The sequence below is a fragment of the Cinclus cinclus genome, chromosome 9 (assembly GCF_963662255.1).
Source record: "Cinclus cinclus chromosome 9, bCinCin1.1, whole genome shotgun sequence".
Classification (NCBI taxonomy): Eukaryota; Metazoa; Chordata; class Aves; order Passeriformes; family Cinclidae; genus Cinclus; species Cinclus cinclus.
Genome location: NC_085054.1, coordinates 20,459,515 through 20,480,699, shown reverse-complemented (window position 1 = coordinate 20,480,699; position 21,185 = coordinate 20,459,515). Strand labels below are relative to the sequence as shown.

General features: G+C 43.3%; 1 protein-coding gene across 1 annotated transcript; it reads right to left on the bottom strand.

The window, feature by feature from the left end:
- Positions 1-1,266: 1,266 nt before the first annotated feature.
- SCTR (secretin receptor) lies at positions 1,267-20,919 on the bottom strand. The gene is given in 15 exon segments (XM_062498139.1): positions 1,267-1,443; positions 2,468-2,509; positions 2,686-2,824; positions 2,918-3,009; positions 5,660-5,729; positions 6,272-6,332; positions 6,422-6,575; positions 7,380-7,512; positions 8,496-8,593; positions 8,888-8,991; positions 12,769-12,879; positions 17,067-17,193; positions 20,695-20,793; positions 20,796-20,852; positions 20,854-20,919. Coding segments are annotated over 15 exon segments (1,530 nt in total).
- Positions 20,920-21,185: the final 266 nt, after the last annotated feature.

Genomic DNA, 21,185 nt, shown 5'->3' with positions numbered 1-21,185 from the left:
AGTAGGCATTTGGTGTGATTAAAAGGTTGTTGGAGCAGTTTTGGCAGAGGGGTTTGGGGAATGCTGCTCAGGCAGTACTTGACATGCCATGCATGTTTTGCCAATGTCTTGTAGGTGATGGGAGGAGGGAGAAGTGATAAACACCTTTTGCTTTAGGTTCAATAATCTTTGCCCTTGAAGAAATCCAGCCAAAAATCACCCCAACTAGGGAAATCTGGATACAAAATCAAGTAGGTGATTTGATTTCCATTGTCAGATAAATTATTTTATCCCTTTCTCATTCAAAACAGGAACATTTGCTTGATTATGTCCTTAAGAGCATAAAGCTTGGTAGCTCAGATACTTTTTGACAGCATATTACAGTACACAGCCTTGCAAATTTCAGTACACTGAGGAACTATTGACCCTAAAGAGATTTTTGGTAGCCACTATAGTATTGTCTTTCACCAGATAGCTTCTACTGTCCCATTCAATTGAGCTTTAGATGTCTCAAGCGCTTTCATCTCTTCCCTTCTAATACAAGCTGGTCAAGTCTCAGAGGTACAGACACAATAGGGATGAGCTACCTTACTGAAGTTATTTTGGTCACCCTTAGAATATGTTGTAATAGCTTTTTTACCATTTCAAAATGATACAAATATCCAAATTGGACCACCGTTGTTTCCAAGACCTCCATCTTTAAAAGAAGCAAAGGTAAAAACCTGTCTGAACCTGCCACAGTCCCTGGAGCAATAGCTATGCAGTCAGAGGAAACTGGAGCTCAGCTGTGCCTTATGTTCTCAGTACCCACCACCACAACAGAAAGGCTTTGAACCTTGATAAATTCTAGGAATTAATTAATTTTGCATTTCAAACCCATGGAGGATGGCATGTAACTTTCATCATATAAAATTCAATGTCCTCCCAGCTTCTGCAGCAGAAGAAATAGAGAACACAAAAAAATCACCAGCCTGATTTAGCCCAGAACATGTTGGAGAGCCACATGGAAAATGGAAGGTCGCATTTAAAGTAGAACTAGCAGCAGGTGTGGAAAGAAACACAAATTACTGTGGCCAGAAACTCAAGGAAGAGCATAATATTTTGGCCCATTCTGCTTTGCAAAATAACCATGGTGCTGCACAGGATATACATGAACAGCTGTGCTTCAAGAACCGCTGATCTAGAGCCAAGTCCCACTTTGGATGTGGACACAAGACTCCCAGCTCAGTGCATGCGACTCAGCCATGTGTATCTGAGTGTGGAGGAGGTACCCTCAGGTGCACAGGGTTAAAGCACACTTGACCCTTGGAGGGTTCCTCTCCTGTGCTCTGGTGGGCTGGACCTCACCATCTGCATCTCTTGAGTCACGCTGCTTCCTCCGTTACTCCCTGAGGTGCTGAGATGCTGACGCCAGTGTTTGCTTAAATGCCACTGCCTCCATTTTCTCTGAACTTCCAGCTGAACCTAGGTAGAAAGGTCACAAAATACTTAGTTCAGCTAGTTTATGTTGGAACCCTGCAATGCAGAGAGCAGTGTAACAGGAAAATGAAAGTGGGTTACTTTTGCCAAGGTTTGGGCTTATTTATTTAAGCCCCAGTTTAAGGGGTTAAGGTAGGGCCTGTTTCTTGACACTTCCAGTGATACTGTTGTTGCAGACACACAACTTTCTATTTAATTGCAGGTGAAACTGTTCACAGAATCTAGCTGGCCTTAGGAAGTGTTTGGTTTAGATTTTTCCATAATTTTAATTTTAGATATATAACCAGGATATTTTGGCACTCTAAGGTAAAAAAAAAAAAAGCCCCAAGAAAACCCGATATTCTTTTTAAAACCATTTTTATCTGAACCCTGTTGAAAGATCAGAGTATTTCAAAACCCTCCTTCATTTCAATGTGACTTTTTCTTAGGCACTGCATTGCTGCTTTTTTGTTTTTTCCTTCCAATTAGCTCTAGATCTTCTAGGTTTGTATGTTTCCCCCCACCTCTAGCAGCAGCAGCATTTTAGTGCAAATTCTAGCCCAGAAGCCTGGGAGTTGTCATGCAGCTACAATAGAAATAGGTCCCTCTACCAAAAGATTTACCTTATAAGAATCCTAATAAACTTGGACTGGGTGTAGCTTTGATAAATTCCCTCTTAAGGACTGAGTAAATAAAACAGCCACGGATGGGATGGCAGATAATGGTATCATGGGTCAGAACCAGTCAGCTGTCAGTGTGACTGTGCGAGGGATGGTGCTCCCACCCTCGGTTCCCAGGCAGTAATAATGTTATCTGATTTATGAAAGGGGTGCAGTAGCTGAGAGGTGAAATTTGCATCTGGCATACAATTACCTAGGCTTGCCAGGTCTAGGAGGAATTTCACGAGTGGTGTTAGGTAGCTGGGAAGGAAACCCTCAGACAAAAGGTGTAATTCATTGGGGAAGGTATCCCACTGATTAATGAGGCATGCTTCAGCAATAAAACTGAATGTTATACACAGAAAACTCACCTCACCATTAAGAAAACAATAAAGTACAGCCACAACAAAGCCCTAAAAGATAAAAGAACCATGGTCACAGGACTACATTTTCAGCTTTTTATTGGGAATGAGGCATCTCAAGGGAAATCAGACAGCTTGGTTTTGCCATTAAAAACTCAAGTCTGTTGCAGTTATATATTCTACCTATTTTTCTTATTTTGAGGAAATAATAGCTTGTCAAATATTACCTGGAATGATCCAAGAGCCAATTCAAAAAACAGCTGAATTTCCATTGTGCCGCTGCTTGCATCCTCAGGGAAAAAAGCAAAGATGATATAGTGGACCCCAAAGAGAGGGATGAGGAGGAGTGTTGACTTTGCAAGTCTCCTGAGAATGAAAACAAAGGGAAAAGCTGGTATAGAAGGAGCAAGAAATGCTCAGGTGGCCTTGAATGTCTTATAAAGGATGTAAGGGACATACTTGTATTGGTTGAAATCACTGCTCCGTTTTTCAGGGGAGCTGAGCTTCCTCATCAAGATTCTTAAAATGTTGACAAAGAGAATGAAATTAATCTGAAAAATAAAAGACCAGAGTAAGAATGCAAAAGCAACCCACCAAACAACAAACCCAGTATCCATTTGTGTAACTGGCAGGTATCAGCAGAGCCACTTTGGGGGGTTTGGACCAAGCAGAAAGAATAGAGGGGTTGGGGCTGGTCTGCCTATGTCCGTGTTCCCATCCCAGTCTCTGTTCCTGCTTCTCCAGCTTGTTTGGCCACCCTGGGCTTGGGTGCTGGCTGCTGTCCTTGCTGGTTTGCTGCAGCTTTAGTTATGGACATGGTCAGGATTTGTTATCCAGGCAAATCACCAAAGGGCAGGGAAACAAGGAGCATCGGTTTGGTCTCGTCTGGCTGTGGGGTTCTGACAGCCTCAGCACAGTCTGGCCCCACTTTGGATGCCAGCAAAGGGGCAGCACTGAAACTATCATTTGCTAACCGGGACTACAAATGCTCCTTGTTCCCTGACAAAAACACTCCGTGTGGTTTGGGATCACGAGGCAAAGTAGTTAAATGTGGGGAGAAGACAGAGTCGACGCTGGAGTCCTTACTTTCGCATTTTCTCCCTCCCGAAGGGTGGATATCAGATAAAAATGCTGATCTGCTCAGTTTGGGTGCAGATGAGGCAATAGCTGTTTCTGCTCGTTTGACCCTCAGGCACAGAATGGGAGTTGCAGGAGAGGCAGAGCCGCCTGAGCGTGTCTGTCTATCCCGTATCTGTCTGTCCCTGGCCGGGGCAGTGCCTCGCAGCCTGTGGGGAGAGATCTGGGGCTGAGCTGCCCTTGTCTCGCACAGCCTGCAGATCTGTGCCCCTTCTGCAACACCCTGCACCCTTAACCCTGCCCTGAGCCGGGAAACATCCTCTGCACGCCCATGGTGGGCACTGCAGCAGGGCTCTGGGGTGGTGGCTCTCCCTAAAAGAACCGGGTCCCCCGGAGATGGGACAGGCACAGCAAGTCCCTGAGTGCTCTAAAGTTACTGGGTGGAAATGGCCCGGCTGTGACTGCTGAGGGAGTCTGGAGAGGGCTGGAGATTTGGGGAAGCTGCGGAGGGAGGAGGAAAGGAATAGAGCTGGGAGGAGCTAGAGGTGGAGAGCGTGAAGGAAAAAATTCCTTCAGGGTGGTGGGGAGCAAAGGAGGTTCATGTCTGGGTACGCGGGGATTTTTTTACCCATTAGGCCAGGGATGAGCCGTGTAGGCTGAGCAGGATTTTTGCTGATAAGAACCACGGGGGGTGGGGGAGCGTCGGGATCTCTGCCTGGAGGAATTGCCCGCAGGCAGCGCAGGAATGAGCCTGGGAGCACAAAGGTGTTTATCGGTGCTGATTTTCTGCCCTTTGAACTGCTGAAGGCTGTGAGGAATACAGAGATTAGATCTGGGTTCTTGAGATCTGGCTGTTTGTTTGGTTATGGGCTTGCGTAAAGCCTCTTTTTGGGAAAACCTGCAGAGTCATGCGGGCGGCTTCTGCCTTCAGTAGCTAAAGAAGGCAGGATTAGCGTTTTGAGGACACTTGGAAGGCAATAGCGGGTGGGGGCCTCCAAAAGATAAATTAAGATTGTGCTTTTTGTCTTGCAGAATGCCTGGGCCTTGTTGGCTTTTGTATACTGCTGAGTGGCTGCTAGCATGAAGGTTGTTTCATAAAGAAAAATAAATGTCATGGCCTCATTAAGTTGATCCCAAATCACTCGTGCGGTCTGCTGCTTGTCTTGTGGGGATGCAGGATTGCTCACTGGTCAATAGGACCAGAACTTTAACCCACCACCTCTGCTGCCTGGGTTTCCAAGAAGTGTGCAAGAGTTGCAGTTTGTGTTTTGCAAACAAAGTGGCTCTTACTGGAAAACGTGAAAACCTCAACCAGCCCTTGGGGGTCTCGCTTGAAGTGTCAGCAGGTTACTTGAGAGTAACCAGCAGCTCACATTTCTGGGCTAGGGTTTCAGACAGATAATTGCAGCATGGTCTGACCCAGAGCATCTTCGTCAGGCAGAACAACTATCCCAAGCAGCAGCTCCAGCCCCCTGGTACCTAAGGCTCTGAAGGAGAGTACCAGCATATGCTCAAAACACAGGTGCTGAGTATTATACACATTAAACTGCTCTTGTCATCTTGTCTACTGCCCTTGCATTGGGCAGGCTCACACTGATTTTCAACGCCTGTGCCTTAATTCACTGAACAGTGTGCTGTCACTGATATGTGGTGTGTGCAGCCTGTGAGCTGTTTTCATTCCTGAAAAAAAAATCCAGTGGTCGTGTAAGGCAAGTTGGTTTTGGCTTTGCTGAGAGAGGCATTGACCAGCAGACACAAAAGTAATTGTACTGAAATGTACAGCCACTCATTTCTCCTCCACAGCTTTCCTTGAAACAGTCCAAAACAAGCTTCCACAGAACAGCCAAGCTCATGTGAAATCAACAGGATGTGGAAACCTGATCTTCTTCAGGCTCTTGCTTCTTGGGAGGACACTCTGGCTTTTCTTGTGAACTTAGCTTTGGGGCATTAGTTATTGACTAAGTCCTGCTGAGAAGAAGTTGCTTAAGCATGGGTCACACCAGTTCAGACACATGCCTAAGATCAGTTCATTAACATACTTCTAAAGCATGTTGAGTAGATGAGCTCTGACTTCACAGTATTTGAAAATACAGTTTGAATCTGCTTGTCCCAGAAAAGACTTACAAAAATGGACAAAACTATGGGGCCTCTAATGATCCACCAGGTATTGGCATCAGTGTTAATGTCCCAACACCTGTAAAAATAGAAGAGAAGGTCCAGTCAGTTACCAAAACATTGGTATCTTTTCAAACAAGGTTAGTCTGTTTTGCACCTTAGATAGGCTGCTAGCCTCTCTTCTACAAAACTAAATTCCTGTTCGCACTGAGTGGTATAAGGTGTCTGACAGAAAACAGCCCACCTGCACTGGGCAGAAATAGGTCCTCTCCTTAAAGTACAAACACTGTTCAAATTTTTGAAAGGAAGAAGGGAAAGAAACCAAGTTTCATTGTTCAGAAAGTTAAATACAGATATTGAAAACATCATGGTCTGAATTCTTACCTGAAGGCTACCACCTACTCTTGAAAATGCTCAGATGGAATTGGAAGCTTTTTCTCGTGTTGCTCAGCTGTACCTCTACTCACACCCACACTAGGATCCAGGCTCCCACCACAGCAGGATGGTGATAGATTTACTTGTTCCGAGCAATTAGAAATGAGCAGGACCCCATGTAACAGCCTGCACAGGGGCTGCATGCTTCCCCCTGGCATGCCAGCTTCCCCCCTCCATACCACTTACCCAATATTTTCATGGAGCTGCCTAGCAGTTGCCCATGCAGCCACAAACACCATTGGGGCACCTGCAATGAGAAAAAAAACACTGCTTCACAAGTCCATCCCAAAGGCAAGAAAAACCCCCGTTATTCTCACTGAAAAGGACAACCAGTACCCCATCCAAGGGCGATGAACCACCAGAGGAACTTCCTTTCTGAGAAGAAAGAAATCACCAGGAGAGTGTGGAGGTACAGTCCTTCCACAAGGAGCCAGCTGTAGTTAGACATGATGCAGTACTGAAAGAAGACCATGGTGAGCTTACAGCCAGCCTGAGGAAAGAGAGGGTCATTAGCTCCTGCCTGGGTTTGTGCCTACCTTCTAATAGAGAGAGTGAGCTGTAAATTAATCTTGGCAAATAGAGATTTTATAGCAATTAGGGGACTAAATGGGTGTCCTCCAGACAGGGCTTCACATGACAAGAAAGCAGACCTGGCACTCCTAAATGCATTAATCAACTTCCTCACTAGAACTGAATGTGTCATGGACACTTGGATTCAGGTTACTGTCTCAGGGGAATTTCACTATCACCACATTCTTAGTACCAGTAACACTAATATCACCTTAGAGAATCACGTGAGTGTACTGCCAATCTTTTTTTTTCCCAAGAAAAGCAGCTGATAAAGACAAACTAAAATATTCTAAAAATGTTATTTTTCTGCACCAAAATTCCAGCAAATTCAGTGGGATAAATCAAAACAAGCCTATATTTGTTCCTCTCCCTAATTCTTATCTTTTAGTTTAAAGCATTGACCATTGTCTCCAGTGTTGCTCACCCCACCTCACACCTAAAGTTTCAAAATAGTTTGCTGCCAATAAAAAGAAAAAGGAAAAAACATTTCAAAATTCGTAAGGTCCCAGACTCTCTGAATGCAAGCCCTCATCTTACTATCACATCTCACCTTGCAGTGTAAGTCAGCAATATTTAGTGTGTTCTCAGAGAAGGGACAGAGCATACCTCTCTTCTCCCATAACCTTTCATGATGAATATAAAGCTGGGATGGAGATTTCCTGCCCTGTACACTAAATCCTGCTAGGATCCTGCTGGGAATTGAGGGGTAGAGCAAGCTGGTTACCGTGTATGCCCCACAGTAATTTATGTCTTCAGAGGAAAACAAGACAGCATCCTTGATGAAGTTGGATGAGGCTCGCAAAATGAACGATGTGAAGAGATGCATGTGGATGTAGTTCCTTGTGCAGCGAAGTCTTCTGCAAAAGAAAAAGAGGGAGAGATCCAGTGAAGTGACATTCCTGGCCAATGTAAGGAGCCTGTGACTGTAAACATCAGGTTTCAGTGCTTACTAATGATGAACAGACAAATGAAGAACAGTGTTCTGTCTGTGAAAGGAAGACTAATGCATCTCCCAAGAGGGATATCCTAGAGGAGACCTTAAAAAGCTACAGTCATATCTGCTCCTCTCAGGTACTAAAACAAGCTGAATGTTGCCAGGAAAGTTGTGATTTCATGCCAATATGCTTGTTCTAGCATCCCTCCCTCCTTTCTGTAGTAACATGAACCCAAGGTGTTTATTCACATCACACCTGGATGAATTTATTTATTCTACCAGCACATTGCACTTGTGCCTGCAGTGTTTTCCATATTAAATCTGCACATAGTCTGTGTCCAGAGGCTGTGCAGCCTGCATATAAATTTGCAAAGTAGTTGATTTTCCTTTTGCCCAGAGGTGCCGCCCTGACATTTACTGTAAGGGAAATGAATTTCACTGAATAAGCAGCACAGTACAAATTCCAGGTTACAGGGATGAGTGAAGATAAGCTGCATGTCAGATTGCTAATAGAAACCTGAAACACCTTGCCAGAACTTAGTGCAGTGGCACTTAGAGCAAAGTTTTAGCCACAGCCTCAAGTGGGGAAAAGAGCAGCAGGGAGAAAGACACTCTGCCCAAGGGACACTGAAATCATGGGAAGACCTCAGCAGGGAGTTGGTGCAAATGCTATTTGCAACATGCATCCAGCTATGATTTGGAAAGAAAAGGAGAGCATAATATAATCAGCAGCCCAGACATTTTCTAGGAGACAAGATTCAGCGATAAATTTTGTCACTGATTTCTGTGTAGGTTTTCAGATATACTTCAATTTCTAGTTTGCCCAACAAGTCAATAGAAGTATTTGTGTCAGCTGAGATGACCAGAAGTTCTGGCCAATCACAAACCAGAGATGCTTCTCCTCACCTAAAGGAGGCCAGGACCACTAAGGCTAGCATCAGCGTCACAAGGGAGGTGCAGTATCCGATGGTGTACATGGTCTTCAGGGTCATGAAATAGGAACGCTGCAGGGGAACATGCAATCACATCTTTACCTTGCCTGCCTGGTAGAGATCAGCCCACACCAAAGGAAAGATTCCTCCTCCTATTTAATGAATGAATTTTCTTGTAAAATCAACTACTGAGATTTCACCCCGAGCAACCACTTCCAATCATTTGCAAGAAGTATTCATGCTGAAAACCACCAAGAGCAATAGCCCCACCTGGGTTAAATAGCAACATCAATCAGTCTCTCCTAAAAGTGTTTTTCCCCAGGGTCACAGAGCAACAGATCTGTGGTCATGGGCACTCAGACTCACTCTGGCTTCGTTGGTTGTGTCGTTGACATTGTAGCCACAAGCAATGTCAGGTCTCGGGTACGGCTCTGACCAGCCCTCACTTGTACAGTTTCGGTACACAAAACCTGTGTGATAACAATAAAAAAAGACAGAATGGGGTATGACCATTTCCAGTTGTATCTTTGTTTCCTCAGGGTTCAGTCACCATGTAGGGTTGCTCCAGGAGCCAGGAGAGTAAGTTGGCCCAGGCAGTACACTCTGCATAGCTGGAAGAAAATGCGGCTGAGCTGATTCTGTTCATACTTGCCCAGTGTACTTGTGTGGGTCATAATATTGTTTGCCCACTCAGGGGTGACTGTGATGGATGTTTTTATTAATTGCAACATAAATAATACTGCTCAGTACATCTGGTGTTTCTTGGCCGCTATTCCAAGATCAGCAAACACATGACTTGTTCAATCACAGATTCAAACTCCATGCAAACCTGATACTCTGCTGAATGTTCCCACCTCCTTACTGTGGTTTGTCATGCTCCAAATAGAACACAAAACTGTAGATGGTCACAAATTTTCAGTAAGATTTAAATGAATACTAGAAATCTTTTCCCCACACTGGGCATTATTTTACACTGTTGATTTCCTTGCTTACTTGCAAATTAAAGGTTAGGAAGAAATTCCCCTCACTTAAGCTCAACTTCTGGAAAGCTGATTACTTGAGTCCAACTATGTCCCTTGTGGCTGTCTTTGGAGAAAAAGGGGCATTTGCAGAATTCAACTCATTTTTTGGACTAATATCCACAGAGGGCAGTTTGTCTGACCCTCTTCTGCTGGGATGTGTGACTTTTAGACTCCTAATGCTGAGGGAGATGAATGCCCAGCAAGTTGCACATGGATGAATAGGATAGTTTTGAACTTGTCCATACTAAGATTTGGCCCTAAAGAGGAAGTGGGAAGTCCTGCCCAGCACCACTTACAATGTCACTGGAAGAAAGTGGCCCTAGCAGGTGTGTATGTTACAGGCTGAAGAAAAATAAAACCACTGCCCACTGTCCTAATCATATTGATCTGTCTGTTAAGAATTATACTTTGGAAACATGGACTGAAAACCTGGCTTTGTTGTAGTGATGGCAATGTTAGCAGGTATTTAAAGGGGATATGAAACCAGCAGTCCTTCTTAGTACAAGCCTTGCCAGAGGGCACCGAAGAAGTCTATTTTCTTCCCACACATTTAGCCATGAGGGCTTTAAGGTGTCTGGCTCTTGCAAAACATCCCTGCAGTGCTGAGGGAACTGAGGGAGATTCATATGCAGCCCTGTTTGTCAATGGTTTGTCCTCTCTGGCACCCTGCTGGAATTGTCAGGACAGTCAGGGCTCCTGCTATCTCTGGGCTAATGCTGGTGACCTGACAGCATGTCTGCACTTGATTTGAACTCACCTCTGTAAACCTGCAAGGCACAGCACACATGCTTAGAAACCTGAGTGGGAAGAGCTCTGGGTATGTCCTTATCACACTATTATTCTGATTTTTTTTTTAACTTCTTGTTCCATCTTAGCATCTTTGAAAGGGCCAGGCTTGCTTTATAAGCAAGGTTTTCTATGTTTTGCTGCAGTGCTGCAACAACAGGAAAGAAACAGCTCTCCCAAAATGTTCTCCCCAGCCTGTCTTGGCACCCAGCAAGGTGGTGGTGTGGTGGCAGATTCTTTACTTCAGCATCAACTATTAAGACACACTTACTTAACTTGGAGCAAAGCACTGTGCTTGTAAACATGCCTGTGACTGTTTTGTGCTCGAGTCTGTCAAAGCAGATCAGACAAGAAGAGGTGAAGTTCTGTGCTGGTGTGCACATGCTATTGCATTACATGAAAAGCACAGGAGATTATGTCAGGCACATCATATAGATGGAATTTTAGCATTCTAGCATGAGGAAAATTTTTGCAATGCTCCTTCATTATAGGTGACACACACACTGGGGAAAATGCAGCATGGCCCACCCAGAGCAGACTGGGGGTCTGCAGTCGGTCTAAGGGTTTGGTTTGGTGTTTACTGGTACTTGAGAACTGCCTAGACAAGAAGGAACTCTGGCTAAAGGGATAGCTGTGGAACTGGGGCCATTTGATGTGGCCTTTGCCTCTGAATCATCACAATTCTCACGCCTTCCTTCATTCCTTGCCTGAGACATCACGGTCAGTTCTGTTACTTGGTTCCAGATAATTTTGTTTCTTTGGTCTACTATGTAGAAAAGGACCAGACAGTCTGGGCTGCAAATGCAAGTCTAGATGTGAGCACAGAGACGAGGTTTTGGGCAGAGCTCAGAGCCATCCACATGGCTTAACAAATGCCTTTGGCATTTGTGGCTGCCCATCTGCTTTGTAAGTGGTGAGGAGAGAAAACTTTTGCTTTTCTTTTGAAGCAAGCAGATCTTTGTTTTTCTTTTTTAAAATTGTTTCCAACAGGGCAATGATTGTAGCAGAAAATAAACAGAGAAGTCACAAGCCAGCCACAGTATACAATCAAAGAAAAAGGTGGCCGTGAGAATGAGGTTTGACCCAAAATGCCAGATGCAGAGATTGAAATAAGATGCTAATGATGATGGACCAGGTCTTGGGGTTCTGTTTTGAACACTATCACTCTGATTATTGTTTATCAGTTTCTTGATAGGGAAGGCAACTAAAGTTTAAGCTGACTACCTTCAAGATAAGGCAGTGAACATCTGAGATGTAATTATGACCTTTGGATGTACAAATTCCTGCTTTCTTCCCCGATGAGAAGGCCAGAGGCAGGGAGCAGTTCCCTCTAGTGGCTGTACCAGCAGGAATTTCAGTTGCTGCGTTTAAGAGGCGAATGCCAGATGGATAGTTTCTTCAGAGATCTATGCCTTTGTGTAGTTTATCCTTTGGCTTTAAACCAGCTTAAAGGGCTCAAAGGGCAGATAATGTTCGTGTGTACAGAAAGTAGCAAGGTTTCTATTTTAATCTGAGTGGCTCATGTCTGATTTCATTTAAAGAGCATTAAGTGCTTCTCCTCTGAGTTATGTAATCTCTATTAGACACTCTAATACTTTGTCTCCTGTTCCTCCCTTCATAAAATTAATCTGTCTGCTTTTCTGTAAGTGCTGGACTTCATTGATCTGTGCCCTATTACTGAAGAATGCAAAACCCTTCTCATTTGAATCATCAACTCATTTCTTAGGCATTTAAAAGCAGAAATTAACAGAAAGTGGGCTTACTTAATGCCTCATGATTACTGTAGCCTACTGGGAGTAAATTTCACTTAATTTCCAGCTTAGATATCCCAGAAAAAGGACAAAAAGTGTGGCTTGAGCCCACTGCTGTTTGACTGAATTGTTTGGTGAGCCATGAAACCTGAATTTCCATATGCCACTTGTATGGATCCTCTCACAGGCAAGAGAGAAATTCCCAGTGCAGATTTCCTCTTAATTAAGGCAAAAAAAGGGGATCTTTTCCACCTGCCTAGCTGGATGTTTTGCCAAAACTTGTGTGAACGTAATGCTGTGTGAGGTTTTGTCCCCATCAAGCTCCTCTGGGACCAGCCACTGGGTCTAGGAGGTATTAAAAGAAAAGAAATAAACACAGAACCTGAGTGGAAAAAACTCTTTTCCTTAAGAAACCATGCTATAAACCTGCTTTTCAGGATAACATTTAATTCCTGCACTTTTCCCTTCTGGATAGAAAAAACAAACACTTAAAAGATCTTGCTACTTTAATTCCCAGTTTTTCCACGTTCAGCTTAGTGTTGGAAACAGAGCTGCTAAGTAACTATTGTTCTTTAAAAGAAAATTTCATTTCAAATTCAGACCTGATTGTGGTGTCCTTGTAAATAAATAAATAATAAAGTGTTTAATAAAAAACACCTGGGCAAGAAAAGCATCATTTTAGCATTACCTTTTTTCCCAGTCAGCATCTGGAAGAATTCAGGGCAGTGAGCATTGACAGTCTGTCCCACAGTGGCTGAAGGCCAGCAGCTCATGTTATCCCACATTCCAGCACATCTGCCTAGGGGTACAACAAGGAAATACATCTTGTATTATACAAGCATCTCCCAGTGACATAGCACCATGAAGCTTCTTCCAACAATGAAACAGTGGGAGACATCTCCAAGCAGTACAACACCATGCAACATCTCCCACAGACCAAGGCAGTTACAGGAACAAAGATGCTCAGTGCTCTGAAAAGCAAGCTGGATGAGATAGACCAAGTCCTGCTGAGACCTGGATAGGACAGATCAGGTCCTGATTGCTTCAAACCAGCCCCAGCAAGCTCCAAGATCTGTCCCATTCTTGTCATTGATCCCACTGGTCTCCATTAGACACACAAATAGCAATTAGAGTAATTCTGAACTTCACATCAGGCCTTTTGGTACCTAACTGTTTGCTGGCAACTTCTGAATGGCCCTGGAAAGATGAAGGAAATCAGATGGGATTTTTAAACTTATTTTCAGTCTTTCTAACTCTTTCACCTTGAATCATCCTAATGTTTTCCTTACATAATATTTTTATAAATAAGAAAAAAATACAACTAGATGACCCTACTTGAGCAGGGAGGTGGGACCTGATGGTCCATTGGTCCCTTCCAGCCTCACCTATTCTGTGATTCTGTGACTAGGAGCCTAAACAGCTTCAGGATGATACTTAAACCTCAGATCACTTAAATCACAGACTTTTCTGAGTTGCAAGGGACAAGCAAAGAGAGTACAACTCTTAAGTGAATGGCCCATTTGGGGATCACACACACAACCCAGATATTATTAGCACTATCCTTTAACCAGCTGAGCTAATCTCATCATACTGGGGAAAGGATAGAGAGGAACAGCATTAATGTCTTCCTTTCATCAGCATAAATAAATTTTATCACCATAAATCCCCTCTTTCACTGTGCCCAGGCTGTGGTGAAGTGAACAATGACAACAGACCACTCACTGAGTTTGGTTGCCCAGACTCACCCCATTTCACTCAGTTAGGTGCAAGGACAGCTTATTTTGAGGATGGGCTTATCATGGTCTCCTCTCACAGGCAGGGGGGGAGGGAGAGTTTGCTAGCTGCACCCTCAGCTTGACTATATTACCTTCTGGCAGGGCTGGTAGAGATGAATCAGGGAGCTCATCTGGTGGCCAGTGGAGCACAGTATGATGGTGATCTCTATTTAGACATCTTGGTTAGGTCCTGGATGCTGGCATGGATTAATTTTGGCCTGAGGGGCAGAGTGTTAGTGGAGAAGACCTACATCTGATGCTCTTTGTAGCAAGGAGAAACTGCAATCCTACCATTTCTTATTTTGTTCTTCTCCAGATAGAGGTTGAAATCATTCAGAATCATTCCCCTTTGCCTCCACTCCCTGTCAATGGTTTTAGCACAGCCTTCTTTGAGGTTTCTGCAACATAACAGGGGAAAAAAGGCCACTGGGGCATGTCAAGACTACCCTGTGCCTGCTGTATCTGGACATGTGGGGAGAAAGTGCTGACCAAGCACTCTCCTCAAACACTTCATGCTTTATAAGGCCAACCTCCATTAGCCTGACGAAAATATTTACATTTCTAGAAATGTATTGATTTCCTCCTGTGCAACAGTCCTAGTGCCTGAAAATACAGAGCTGTTCACAGCTGAAGAGGCACCTCAGCCCTGGTATCCTCCCTGTGCCCCAAAGTTTACAAGTTTTGGAAAGGATTTACTTCAAAGCAAAAGTTTAAAGACAAACAAAACTTCAACTTTGATGATATTTATGACATAACATGATGGCTTGTTTGGTTTATCGAACCTTCATTCCAACACCACAGGCATAAAACCCCCAAATAAGACCCAATGCACAGAAACACCTGGCAAAATTATGATATTGGGTGGTTTCCATCCAGAAAGAGAAAACAAAAACCAGCTGAGCTATTCCTACTGCATGTGGGCTTCTTGCCGTGCCACAAGGATGAAAGCTGATGTCTCCCACCCCCAGCTAGATAAAGATCCTCGAGGTGGAGACAAAACACAGCACCATCTCCCTCACACAGCCCTGTACTCTTCGGGATCTCCCTCAAGCAGCATTCAGAGCATTCTCCCAGCAGCAATACACGGTGTCACCATGATCAGGGCTTCCAGGTCTACAGTAGCTTCCCTGCCCTGCTCCCTGCTCCCAAGAGAATTTTCCTGTCTTCACTCATGCACAAGAAAGAGCGTAACGGTGACTTGGGTTATGTTAATATTACTCTGCTCCCTTTCCCAAACTAGTGTAATCATAAAAGCAGAGCCCCTTTTCCCTTTCACTGCAGGAGGATAAGAAACACTCACTGCTCGGGTATTTTTGCCTGATTCCCCAGCAATGAATTCCTTTGTGCACTGCAGAAGAGATGGTGGTGGGAGCTTCTCCCCAGCTTTGCCTTTTTTCCTGCCTGTGCCAGTCAAAGCTTCTGGGCAGGTGTAGAAAGGACAAGATGTGGAAAGTGTCTAACACCTTGCCACCTTTATTCCTCCCTGCATGACCCACCAAGGGTATGCACTGGATTCCTCAGCTTTGTTTCTTTCTTCTTCAAACTGAAATTCTTGTATGGGATTTTCTCCAGATGTACTTCAGACATGAAGATATCTTAAAGGCTGGAGGCATTTTCAGGTGTGTTATTTCCCAGAATAGAAGCATTACTCCCTAATTTACCAAGGTAACAAACCCTTATTAGAGTCTGATAGAATTTTAGGTAGAATTACCCTGTTTAAAAATTCCAATTAAAAAGGGCCTTGGATGAATTTTAACATGTGGATCCAGTTTAAAATTGGATTAAATCTCTGCAGAGAAGCTACAATTTGACTGAGATAAAACAAGACTGTCTGTCAAATGGTACTCCCTGCTAGTGCTAGCATGGGTCCACACCTGTATGGTGCTGTGGAGTTTTACTCACCTGTATCTGCTGTGGAGCTCTGGTGCCATGGAAACACAGAGCTGAACATTAGAGCCATATCACAGGATCAAAGCAGAAAAAGAAATAGGCTAACAAACTACCCTCCTCTTTGCTGAAAGAAAAAATACTGACTTATTAATATCATCTAACTTCTTACATGCAATGAGACAGATCTGCCTTGTGGATTAGCTGGAAGCCTGCCATAAGGCATCCTGTCACTTCTATGTGGCTGTAATGCCCTGAAGCTGTGCTCACACCCTTCAGTCTGCAAGGGACAGGGGTAAAACAGTGACAGGGAAAAATACAAGACATCCTAAAAAGCCAGTCAATAGATCTTCCCTCTGATTTCTGCCTCGGGCCAGGTCATAGCGAGACTGTTCTGTGTCTCCAACACTCTCTGTGAGAGAGGAAGGCTTTGAAACTAATACCTTAACTCTAGTTCCACATGGTAGCCAAACTGTGGCCAGGATAGCCTGCACTCAGCACATCTCATGAGAGTTCCTTCTCATGCTGCTGAGAACCTTGCCCATGTTACTGTCCATTTTAAAGGTCACCAAGAATCAATTCAGTCTGCAAGATGCTGTGACACAACCCCATACTTAGTGGTGATGGCTGGTCAGACACAAAAAATAGTCACATGTGTTGCCTGCACCCAATGTTCTCTCCAAGATGCTGACCCAGCAGCTGCCTGGGGAAGCTAACACGCAGTTCACAGGCAAAGTTTAATATTCTCTTGCACATGACCCCAGTTGCTCAGCTGTGAAGGCAAAGCTGTCTACGTGATCAGGACTCAGTACCACAACTTTCCCAGGCCAAAAAACTCCTTTGTATGATGATAAAAATATTTGCTGAAATTCAAGAACTCTGTTAGGTGGCAGTAACTTGGAACAAGGAGGAAGCAGTGAAGACCATCAAGCCTTGTGTTTTAAATGTTGGCTGCTGGTCTTCATTGGTTTTTAAGGTAAATATAGTTAAGTAAATTTGTATGTGCTGGGGTGACTTTTTAAATTATCCTTGTCCAAGAAGAGATGATTGCACTTTGCAAGATTTTGTTGATGGTATGTTCCCTAGTTGTGAGGATTGCAGTCAAGCAACTGGGTTAGAAGGTTCCCACACTCTTCCTGTCACAGTAAGGTCAAAATCCTGCTCTCAAAACCTTGTAACAGATCCTACCTGGTTTTCTGCTCCTAAAGGAGATATGTATACTAAATGCATACGTCCTATGGGAAGGGATGCTGGGATATCTGAGTTTGAGGCATGCAGCTCATGTGAGAACAGCTTTTATCATGTGCATTTGTTCAGCCTTTACCTGAGCTCAGAAGCAGGTCATTTTCAGTCGTTTGGTTCCTTTCCTCCAGGGAAAGAGTCTCCACACATTTTTCTTCCTCCCTTTTCAGGACACTCAGAAGGTCACAGACGGGTGGAATAGCTTTGATCTAGAAATTTTAAGAGCAGTGGAATCACTTTTCCTTTTAAGACTTATAAAATCTCAATAGAATCTACCCTTTTTATGCTCATATTCCCATGCGAATCTATCACTTGATTGTGGGGAATATTTCCTTGAAATACAGATAATTTTCCCAGTTAAGTCTGCATTTTTATAGTAGCAGCAGGCAAGTACAGACTGAGTTTATGCCTTCTGCCTTTTGCTGACATTACTGACATTGAGAAAAATGTGTTATTCTGCTAAATTAAGTACATGAACAGGATGCTCTTCCAAAAGACTGCAGAAACATCCAGGACACTGCTGGAGTCTCCTAGAGTAACAGAGAATTAATCACTCACCCATGGCAGTGTTAAACCATACACCTGGCAGGTCATTTTCCTGGCCACAAGTGATCCAAATATGCCCACTGGTTGCAGACCACCCAAGCCTGTTTCACTGCTACCATCTGGTAGCTGCAGGAGCCCACCTGAAAGCAGAATCTCACCCAGATTTTTGTGAGAACCTAGTTGGGAACTTGTCCTAAGGTAATTTTCTTATCTTCCCATCTGCCTTTCTCATAATACCATGCAGAAATGTTAGTGTTCACGCAATCCTTATGTAGCAATTAAATGTGTGTTTATGTTTTATGCAGCTGGACCAAAATGAATGAAAAAAACAAACAGATACAGATCATTAAAATGACAAGTATTGAAAATAATTTTCAATCAAAATCAAAATCATGCAAAATTATCGGCAGTTTTGTCATTCAGAAAAAGAAGTACTTTTACCCTTTCTATTATTTTACCAGTGTCTATTCTTTTTGACACAATAAACCTGAATACAAGTGGATGTCCATTATGATGAATTAGATAATTTCTCTCTAATGGATAAACCCAAAATCTCAATAAATTCTCACTATGGAACCTGTATGTACATATATATATATATGCATATATATGTATACACATAATGAAGAGATTAAAAGCAAGTCATCAGGCTCTATTAGTTGAAAAGTATCAGATAGAATTTGTTTATGTTCTTTTTCCAAGAAAGTTAACCCTGCAACATCAAATTACTGCTCAACCTAATAAATCTTACAGCATTGTTGATTACTTTCAGATTAGATTTGGGAGAAAGAACAATCCTTGAAAACCTTGTAATGAGAACTATTACTTTTCTACAATTAAATTTTAGCATACCAGACTTTAGAGACCATATTCCCACTATTTTGGCTGGAAATTTTTTGAGTATTGTATTTTTGAACAGAGTTTGATCTTTTCAACAGTGTATCATATCTCATCTAATTGGTCTGGTGTGTTTAATTTCAGTATCTTTCTCCCTTGTCTTTGTGTATCATGGAATAAACAAATTAGAAACCACCTGGTTTTGCACAATGTAATGATTTTTCTGGAATCACACATGCAAAGACTTTATACAAAAGAAACTCTCTTCTGATGACAGGATTTGAATGCTGAGCATTTGAAGTGGCCAACATAACCAGTCTGGTTTGTGTGAGGGTTGTTAACATGATACTGAACATATGTAAAAATAAATGCTAGGAATCTTGTTAACAATGATCTCAGGAACAGGGGAATACTCCATCTTAAAAAAAGCCTCTATATTGTGTAGGCACTGTTTTCCTCTAAGAAATGTTGCTGGTAAAATGTTTGTTTTAGAAAGATAAATCCTGTTTTATTTCTTTATGGCTAGAGTGAGGCCACACACTTTTAGCACCCCCAGTTGTGGAGATCACCCTGATGATCTGATACAGCATTACTTTCTTACACTAAATTTATTGTTCAAGCAGGAATACAGCATAGGTCGTGCCTTACAATTGTTCTTTTACCCCACAAAGTGATTCCACCCTATTCTTTTAATCAGCTGGATACCACTTCGTGGTAATAGATGTGCAACTAATAGGAATTTAAGCACAGGGAAAGCAGAGAGCTTCCAGGTGAGGGTTTAAAGACCTTGTTCTCCACCAACACTGTCCCTGAGCCTGTCTTTGCCAACATTGGCATCCGAGGGGGGCAGGCTGGGTGTGAGCGCTCGGATGTTTGCAGAGCAATGAGAAATCTGCTCCCCATGCCGTGGCCGGATAACCCCACTCTGCTACCAGCTGTGCTCAGTCTCATTCGTGTTTACCATCCACAAGTGGGAGCAAACAGCCTGCCCCTGCTGCTTGAGGACGAGCAGGAAAAGGGCTCCTCTACGTGCGGTTTCTATGTCTCCTCCTCTGCTTCCTAAAGTTCCCTGAAACAGTTTTGATCTCCTTCACATTTCACCAGCTAAAAAGCTGGTGAATTAACTCTATCCCAACTGAAACCAGGTCAGAGAGAAAGCCGTCCTCATATTCTGGTTAAAGGCAAGATACCAAACCCATTCCAAACAGATATAACTGTGATAAATAAATTTCCAGAACAGGAAAAAAGCTGCAGTATTGGTAGCAGCAGCCAACACAGTTTTTAAACTGTGAAATGAATGGATCTAAACATTGTACAGAATTCACAGCCATTTCATTTTAAAATAAGTGGATTTAACGTAATGAGAGGATTTAAGGAGCAAAAGATGCCTGGCAACATCAAAATAGGTATTTTGAAAGATTAGAAGAACCAATAGAAGGAGGTGCTCTTGGGGACACCCTTAGCAGTGACATCTATTTACAGAGTCCTTTAGGAAGCACAAAGAATAAGAAACCAAAATTACAAGAACACCATGACAGTCACAATTTTTATTGCAGAAGATTATCAAAAGGAAAAAGGTTTGAAGATTGCATTCACTCTGCAATTAAAATGTCTAGGCTGAGCTCAGGTTTTCTCAAAGTTGGAACCAAATCCCCTGCTGGGACAAATAAATTGATTTTCCCATTTGTTGAAATGAAACAGTGATTTGATCCTTTCCCAACTTCTCACACCCAAGCTAGACATATTTCACCCCTTGTTTTATATGCATTCAAGATCTGAATAACCTGAGCAGCACCTGGAGATCACAGCCCATATTTCACTCTCCTTTCTGACTGGTCCAAGAGCCTGGAGCTCAGCAGTGACAATCTGCCACAAAAATCTCAGTACAGTGATAAAGCTAAAAAATAGAAACCAAACTTTGTGGTACAGACATCGCTTCACATTCCTTCAATCTAAATCTAATCTGAATGCTAGATGTGGGCATTGTCGCTTAAGGGATTGATTGCTGGTATAAATCAGTAAAACTTCTCTGAATGGAGTCAAATATTTTCTCCTTCATCATAGTACCTGCTGTGTTTGTCAAAGTGGGTTAGTAACACTTCTGTCTTTATAAAGGTGGAGAAACTGAGGCATCCAGCATCTAATCATCTGACCACTGTCAATTGGTGCAGGGAGCAGAAGAAGCAAGAATAAAATTTTAAAATCCTAGGATCTACACAGATCTTTTTAAACAGAGACACCACAACTTCATGGAATAAAGGTGCTCAGAATTACTCAGATAACATGTGATTCCATGCAAACAGGAATAAATAGGTCTGAGCACCTACCGGGACAGTTGAAATCCAGAAGATCACCCAGATGGTCCACATAGTCACTCACAGTCTGTTTTCTTCATCCCTCACGCATCAGAGGTCAGCAGGCTGTTTGTATGCTCCCCAGCGTGGTTCCTAGCTCTTTTCACTTCATCATTTTCCCTCCTTGCTTTTTTCTCTTCCCAGCTTTGACCATCCTTAGCCAATGTTTCTCTCCAGCTGCTGAGCTCTAGAGAGCATCAACAGCCGCAGGACCCCCCCTCCTGTCCACCCTGCAAGCTCTCCTCCTCCCCTGCAGAAGCGCCCTGTCCCAAGAATTACAGCACCTCTCTTGGGCATGTTCCTACTGCTGTCTGCCTCCCTTCCTGGCTATTATTCACTGTTATCGACTGGTGTCGCTAGGGAATGATCATTCCTCAGGCTCCCACGATAAGGGACCAAGCAGGACACCCCTGTAAGATGTCAGCCCCACAGTGGCAGGGGCAATCAATCAAGGGAAAGTACAG